We start from the raw sequence: 8,493 nt of genomic DNA, 5'->3' as shown, positions 1-8,493 counted from the left end.
TATCATGTGAGTGGTTAAAAAAAAATTTGCTTCTTTTTCGTAACTTTAGTCTCAACTTAGATAAAGCTTACGATTAAAATTGGCAAGAGATCTCAGACCTGTGTTATGCTCATCTTGCTCAATGTAGGAGCTCAGGGACATAGCTGATGTCCCTGGCTCCTTCACATGCAAGAAATGTGTTCATTTGCAGCTCTTGTTAGACTGTATGATGGCTCTGGAGCTGCAGATGGACTCTCTTTGGAGCATACGTGATGCTGAGGGGGTTGTGGATAACACGTTTAACAAATTGGTCACACCGCAGATTAGAATTGCTGAGGGAGAAAGGGAATGGGTGACAAGAAAGCAGAAAAAGAGCAGGAAGGCAGTGCAGGTGTCCCCTGCGGTCATCTCCCTCCAGAACAGGAAGGGCTATAGTCATAGGGTATTCAATTGTAGGGAGTGTAGATAGGCGTTTCTGTGGTCAAAAACAAGACTCCCGAATAGTACATTTCCTCCCAGGTGCATAGGTCAGGAATATCTCAGATCGACTGCAGAAAATTCTCAAGGGAAAGGATGAACAGCTAGTTATCATGGTGCATGCAGGTGCCAATGATACCGGTAAAAAACGGATGAGCTCTTACACAAAGAATTTAGGGAGTTAGGAACCAAGTTCAAAACTGGCACCTCAGAGTTAGTAATCTCAGGATTGCTACCAGTGCGATGTGCAAGTCAGAGTAGGAATGATAGAATATTCAGGATGAATGTGTGGCTTGAGAGATGTTGCAGGAGGGAGGGGTTCAGATTTTTGGAACATTAGGACCAGTTCTGGGGGAGGTGGGACTATTACAAATTGGATGGTCTATCCCTGGGCCGGAGTGGAAACAATGTCCTTGAGGGTGCTTTTGCTAACGCTGTTGGGGAGTACAAAGATAAAAATCACACAACGCCATGTTATAGTCCAACAAGTTTAATTGGAAGCACACTAGCTTTCGGAGCGACGTTCCTTCATTAGGTGATAGTGGAGGGCTTGATCGTAACCCAGAATTTATAGCAAAAATTTACAGTGTGGTGTAACTGAAATTATTGAGGAGAAAGTGAGGTCTGCAGATGCTGGAGATCAGAGCTGGAAATGTGTTGCTGGAAAAGCGCAGCAGGTCAGGCAGCATCCAGGGAACAGGAGAATTGACGTTTCGGGCATAAGCCCTTCTTCAGGAATGAGGAAAGTTTGTCCAGCAGGCTAAGATAAAAGGTAGGGAGGAGGGTCTTGGGGGAGGGGCGTCGAAAATGTGATAGGTGGAAAGAGGTCAAGGTGAGGGTGATAGGTCAGACTGGGGTGGGGGCGGAGAGGTCGGGAAGAAGATTGCAGGTTAGGAAGGCGGTGCTGAATTCGATGGATTTGACTGAGACAGGGTGGGGGGAGGGGAAATGAGGAAACTGGTGAAATCCGAGTTCATCCCTTGTGGTTGGAGGGTTCCTAGGCGGAAGATGAGGCGTTCTTCCTCCAACCGTCGTTTTGTTGTGGTCTGACGATGGAGGAGTCCAAAGACCTGCATATCCTTGGTGGAGTGGGAGGGGGAATTGAAATGTTGAGCTACAGGGTGGTTGGGTTGGTTGGTCCGGGTGTCCAAGAGGTGTTCTCTGAAACGCTCCGCAAGTAGCCGGCCTGCCTCCCCAATATAGAGGAGGCCACATTGGGTGCAGAGGATGCAATAGATTATGTGTGTGGAGGTGCAGGTGAATCTGTGGCGGATATGGAAGTTTCCTTTGGGGCCTTGGAGGGAGGTGAGGGGGGAGGTGTGGGCGCAAGTCTTGCACCTCCTGCGGTTGCAGGGGAAGGTGCCGGGAGTGGAGGTTGGGTTGGTGGGGGGTGTGGATCTGACGAGGGAGTCACGGAGAGAGTGGTCTTTACGGAATGCTGATAGGGGAGGGGAGGGAAATATATCCTTGGTGGTGGGGTCCGTTTGGAGGTAGCGGAAATGACGGCGGATGATGCGCTGTACATGGAGATTGGTGGGGTGGTAGGTGAGGTACATGGAGATTGGTGGGGTGGTAGGTGAGGTACATGGAGATTGGTGGGGTGGTAGGTGAGATACATGGAGATTGGTGGGGTGGTAGGTGAGGTACATGGAGATTGGTGGGGTGGTAGTTGAGGTACATGGAGATTGGTGGGGTGGTAGGTGAGGTACATGGAGATTGGTGGGGTGGTAAGTGAGGTACATGGAGATTGGTGGGGTGGTAGGTGAGATACATGGAGATTGGTGGGGTGGTAGGTGAGGTACATGTACAGCATCTCCATGTACAGCGCATCATCCGCCGTCATTTCTGCTACCTCCAAACGGACCCCACCACCAAGGATATATTTCCCTCCCCTCCCCTATCAGCATTCCTTAAAGACCACTCCCTCCGTGACTCCCTCGTCAGATCCACACCCCCCACCAACCCAACCTCCACTCCCGGCACCTTCCCCTGCATCCGCAGGAGGTGCAAGACCTGCGCCCACACCTCCCCCCTCACCTCCCTCCAAGGCCCCAAAGGAAACTTCCATATCCGCCACAGATTCACCTGCACCTCCACACACATCATCTATTGCATCCTCTGCACCCGATGTGGCCTCCTCTATATTGGGGAGACAGGCCGGCTACTTGCGGAGCAAGTAGCAACTTTTTCTCACATTTAAGAGGCAATTGGATGGGTATATGAATAGGAAGGGTCTGGAGGGATATGGGCCGGGTGCTGGCAGGTGGGACTAGATTGAGTTGGGATATCTGGTCGGCATGGACTGGTTGGACCAAAGGGTCTGTTGCTATGCTGTACATCTCCATGACTCTATGGCCGATGTCAACTTTTATCACACAATCTTCTGCCCTTCTCTCTCCGCCCTTGCTGCAATTAAAATGGTGCTGGGAGCCAACTTGTTGGCACCGTACTGTGGAATTGAGTGGCAGGAGAGGAAGAAGTTCCTACTGCTGTTAGGACTTTCAAAGATTATACTGTTAGTGCCATATTTAAATCCCATATCAACATCACTTTACATGCTGGAAGCCAAGAGTGGCCTTCACACTCTGGTATCATAGAGTCATAGAGATATACAGCACGGAAAAAGAAACTTTGGTCCAACCGGTCCATGCCAATCAGATATCCTAACTTAATCCAGTCCCATTTGCCAGCATTTGGCCCATATCCCTCTAAGCCCTTCCTATTCTTGTACTCATCCAGATCCCCTTCAAATGTTGTAATCGCACCAGTCTCCAACACTCCCTTTGGCAGCTCATTCCATACACACATGAAAACGTTGCCCCTTAGGTCCCTTTTAAATAGTTTCCCTCTCACCTTAAACTTATCCCCTTAAGTTTTGGACTCCCCCGCCCTTGTGCTCCATCATTATTATCCAAGGACGTGATCCAGAAATGCAAGTTAGCACCTTGGTTTGCTGACAGCTGACGCATTTTGTGGTAGAAAGGAGGGCATGCTTTCCTTTCCTGAAAATTGATAAAGGAGGCTATGCGAACAGTCTCACCCAGCTTAGAGACTGAGATAACAGCCTGAATCAGTGCACTGTGTCACTTGAAATAACCTGTGCTTTGCAAAGGTAAATGCCGGCATCTTCTCTCTGCTCCCTAATATTCACAGGGCCACCATTCACTGTAACTCTTCTACTGCACAGTCTTCTCACTAAACCATGGATGACAATTCTCAGTATTGAGCTCATAGTGTCTATTCAATGGCTTTCATCTACTCATCCTCCCAAAATACTAACCCTTCCTGCTCTCAGTCATGGATTCACTTTATCCCACCTTCTGCTCTTGCGTCACTTCTAATGGCTCCTCTATGCACAGTCATCATACTAAATCCCTCCCTTTGTGTCATTGCAGGAAATATTGGCCCACAACTTGGACTGATGTCTCCACAGTACTGGACTGACTGACTTGTAATCGTCTGAGTTGTTGTTTCTGAACTATAGGTCTGACCGTGGCCAACCCTCTGAACTGATGATCCCCTTCACTGATGATGGCAGTAAACCCATATTCTCAATTGACTCCACTAAGGACAGCTCCATTGTGACCTTTACAAATGGCTGTTTGATTGAAGAAAATGTAACGTAGGTGCCGTATAAGCTCCTGGCACATGCTGCAGGTGTGATATTAATGCAGTTTGATGTCATATATACCTACTTCCTTGACTGTTCAATGACCTGAGCCATGAAAGGCTGCTGCCTCTCCCTAAATGAAATGCAAGTTCACAAAGCTGACAGTCTCCAAAAAAGCACAAAGTATTGAGCACTAAGACCTGAAGCTAACAGCCACTAGAAGTATCCTGTGCAGATACATATGTGTGTATGCCTTTATGCTGAGATACCTGGCAGAAGTATATAGTTCATAAATGATCTGGAACTCTTGAGTGAAATCCTAATCGAGCTTAGGATTTGGTCTGAACCAGGCACAATGCAGTGGTGAGGATGTTAGTTTGTTATTGCCAACTTGTTTGGATGAAGGTTCGAAGAGGGAGATGTCCCTCGAGCATCCAGGGATATTGTGGTACAGACAGATCTGGATAAGGCCCAGAGAAACAAGAAGTGAGCTGCTTGCCTCTAGGTTATTGCTCTGACTTTCATGTTGGAAATTGGGGCCATATAGCTTCTCAGAGGAGAGGATATTTGGAAGCTGCGTAGAAATGAAGCAAGTTGTGCTCATAATGACATGTAAATACATGGAAATAAGGTTTCACAAGAATCTCATTTGCGAGACAGACCTCACCATTTAAAACCTGAGGCAGTGGTCTCTGATCTTTCATTCTCAGTGCAATATAAATTTTAAACTAAATATACATAGGTATTTATTTTGTCTTCTACCCCCCCAAGTATCAGTGTTACACCCTTGACTGAACATTATCTGCCAATGCCTTGAAGTTGGATAGTAGGTTAAGACTGCTAGTCATATACAGTCTGTGAGGCAGGTATGAACCATGGACTTGGTTATTTTTGATTGGCGGAACATTGTCTCACAGATATATATGGAGCCAGAGTAAGCTTTCATATAAAACTCACAGGATATTAGGAATGAGTATTTTTCTTGGTTTACCAGTCCTCCCAAATCACTGTCCCTTGACCTGACTTTCAGCTCAATATTATTTTGCACAGAAATTATCTTGGTATTAACTTCGCTGCTTTGTAAATTGAACACCTGATAGGATTTAGTAGCCAACTGCCAAATGTCTACTTGAAGGAATAGATTTGAAACAAACATGTTTCCAGGATTTGTGCTTGCCATTGCATTTTCAGTGTGGATATTATTTTAATTTTGTAGAGAGTCATAGAGGCATAAGGACGTACAGTATGGAAACTGATCCTTTGGACCAACTTGTCCATGCCAACTAGATATCTGAAATGAATCTAGTCCCAGTTGTACATCGTCTTTTACTCCATAAGTCGTCCATGGCTTTCTTTTAGGCAACTATAGTGCTGTTTCCCCTTAGGGGTATAAACTGTTTTTTAAAAACATTTTTAAAATGTATACATTTTATGTATTTTAAAAGTTTACTCATGACAGATGTGCATGGTTAAGTTTACAGTTTCTGTCTAAACTTCATGAAGTCAAATTTACCTGAATCAATAAATAAAGTCTTGATTTGCCTTCCCTTTCAAGTACCACACCAATGGCAATTAGATAAATGTTCACATTCAATTAGCTAAATTTAATTTTGGTTCAGAAATAAAAAAAGAAATTGCTGGAAAAGCTCAGCAAGTCTGGCAGCACCAGTGGCCCTTGGAACTCCTTGTTAACTCTGATTTCTCTCAACAGCCAGACCCGCTGAGCTTTTCTAGCAATTTCTGTTTTTTTGTTTCTGATTTTCAGCATCGGCAGTTATTTTAGTTTGTTTCAGCTTGTTCACTAAATCCGGCTTATTACTAAACTTAATACAACATCTCGTAAGTCTGGCAGCATCTGTGGAGAGAAATAGTGAAGAAATTATCCTACACTACAAACTCTTTCTCTTTGTACTGTTGCTGCCAGACCTGCGGAGTTTCACCAGCACTTTGTGCTTTCCTTTAAGATTTCCAGCATCCACAGCATTTTGCTTTAGTGCCAGGGCAGAATTCTGCTGGAGACACCCGGTGTGCATGCATGAATGACTGCTCCTCAGGGGAGCCAGTGAGCCCTTGAACCGTTTTGAACTGAAGATTGCGCGAGGAGGGATGGGTCCCTCGCTGCTTGCCGTCTTGCCTGCCGCAGGGGTTTCTGGGAGGAGGCGTTCGCGTGTCGGGCCCGGATTTCACGACTCGCGCCGACTGTGACCGTTGGAGAGAGCGCGTGAGGAGCTCGTGGTTCAGAATTGGGAAGGAGTAGGGAGAGGTTTGGCCTGGGTGAGAGCGCTAGGACCCGGGGAGGGAGAGCGGGCTGCGAGATGTCCCGGCTCATTGTGAAGAACCTGCCGAGCGGGGTAAGTCCAAGAGGCCGAGTTGGGGGGGGTGGAGGTGTACCTCGCATCCTTCTTGTCTCCTCCCCCCCCCAGTGAGTGAATCCCAAACCTGAACAACATGCAGGAGCTGACTACACCGGGCAGAGAGAGCCCTGTACGCTGTCAGATTGTTGCACCTTTCTCCTCCTACGCACGCACCCAGTGTGCTGCAGAAACACATCAGAGTGTGCTCCTCTCATTGACCTCTGTGCCGCCGCCGCTGCTCCTCTTTAACCCGACTAGGGACTGTGGTCATCTGCCCCCAGCACAGGTCCATAACTTGCCCAGTTGGTTGTACAGACCTTACTGATGAAGAACTTTAGCCCGAAATGTCGACTCTCCTGCTCCTCGGATGCTGCCTGACCCCGCTGTGCTTTTCCAGCACCACTCTCTAATCTTGACTGTTAAGAGCTTACTGTGGTTTACTGTTCTGCGGAAAGGTCGCTGCTCTCGAAACATCAGTTCTGTTTCTGTCCCTCGTTTTGGTTTGGTTTGCTTTCTTCCTGACTTGTTATAAATGTGTTGCTATCCCTATTCAAGCATGATTTGGAGATGCCGGTGTTGGACTGGGGTGTACAAAGTTAAAAATCATACAACACCAGGTTATAGTCCAACAGGTTTAATTGGAAGCACACTAGCTTTCAGAGCGATGCTCCTTCATCAGGATATTGTCACAACCTGAAGGAGCAGCGCTTTGAAAGCTAGTGCTTCCAATTAAACCTGTTGGACTATAACCTGGTGTTGTGTGATTTTTAACTTGGTACACCCCATTCAAGCAAGTCTTCTGATACCTGAAGAAGGGTTACTGCACTCGTAACTTTAACTGTGCTTTCTGTCCATAGGTCTTGTCTGACCTGTTGAGTTTCTCAAGCAGTTGCTGCTTTTGTTTCAACTCTTCTGGTCACCTCGTATTTAATTATTTTCCAGTTCTGTTGCAGTATGTCTAAACCAGGCTGTGCTCTGAGGATTAAACTTTATATCCATATTAATTATGAATGAGATACCCTGATTCCTGAAAGATGAAGTGTTATTGTATAATCAATAACATAATTACTCAGTCATTAGTTCTGAATGAACTAAATGTCTGAGTAATTGCTGAGTATACCTTCTAATAAGGGTATACTCTTGGGTCAGATACTACCGCCATTATTATGGTCTGAATGCTTTCCTGTATGTTAACTCATGTAACATGTGCCACAAAGACCAGTTGTTCTGACACACTATTAGTATCCCTACTTCTGGGCCAGAAGACTACATGTAATTTGGTCTGTGTGCTTACTGACTTTGTGTGTGTGTGTATATGTACATGATAACTGACTGAACACACGACACTCAGATTCTGTTGAACAGAGAGTGACTGAAAACAACAACTTTTAGACAAGAATGTCATCAGTTACGGTGGTTATGTAACTGTCTTAAATGCACACTGCCTGTCTGGTCTGGAATCTCTGCTTTAATACAGCATCTCTGTTTTTCACTTTAAAGAATAGGAATGCTTTTCCAAACCTATATAAGCGTGGACATAGACACACTAATACATACATTCAGGTTAGCATTGGCATGGATGACATAACCAGATTTAGTTGTCATGCCATTATCACAACTTGGCCTGTGTCATTGCCCATGACAGATGGATGTACATCATTTATTGCAGGTGCACAGTGTTAGATGAGACAATAACTTCAGTATCCAAGTTGTCATCCTGTATGATAGGTGGTCTGTTTTATGCAGTTTGAATATGTTGCCTGTTTCTTGATAGGACTAGACCATCGCTTATTAAAATGTCATGGGACCTAGGTTGGACACACTGACGTTGTAACTTCCTGCAGGCCCCTTCATTCGTATGAAAATCTTGAAATTTTCTGCTAAGTCCTAGTTGAAGTTGGGATAACTGCATGCTCATAGATCATACGCTTGTTCCATTTTGGCTGGGGGGTGGGAGTGTGAGTTTGGGAGAGGTGAACTGAGTGAATCTGCCTTTCAAACATGAGTTGTCAGTGAGGCTAAATTATTCCCTTTAGTGACACATATACTTAGCATGGTCACCTGAAAATCTTA

The 8,493-nt window shown here is 45.7% G+C and overlaps 1 protein-coding gene across 2 annotated transcripts in view; it reads left to right on the top strand.

The window, feature by feature from the left end:
* Positions 1–6,251: 6,251 nt before the first annotated feature.
* The window catches only part of rbm19 (RNA binding motif protein 19), a 250,198-nt gene continuing 247,956 nt past the window's right edge, over positions 6,252–8,493 (top strand). For both annotated transcript variants that reach the window (XM_088000100.1, XM_043715848.2), the window contains exon 1: positions 6,252–6,417. In XM_088000100.1, coding sequence (XP_087856226.1) covers positions 6,382–6,417 — 36 coding nt within the window. In that variant the 5' untranslated portion in view covers positions 6,252–6,381. The remainder of the gene's footprint in view (positions 6,418–8,493) is intronic.

This window comes from Chiloscyllium plagiosum, unplaced genomic scaffold, assembly GCF_037043375.1.
Source record: "Chiloscyllium plagiosum isolate Xiang-an unplaced genomic scaffold, Cpla_swu_hap1 HiC_scaffold_24, whole genome shotgun sequence".
NCBI lineage: Eukaryota > Metazoa > Chordata > Chondrichthyes > Orectolobiformes > Hemiscylliidae > Chiloscyllium > Chiloscyllium plagiosum.
This window is presented reverse-complemented; position numbering and strand designations above follow the sequence as displayed.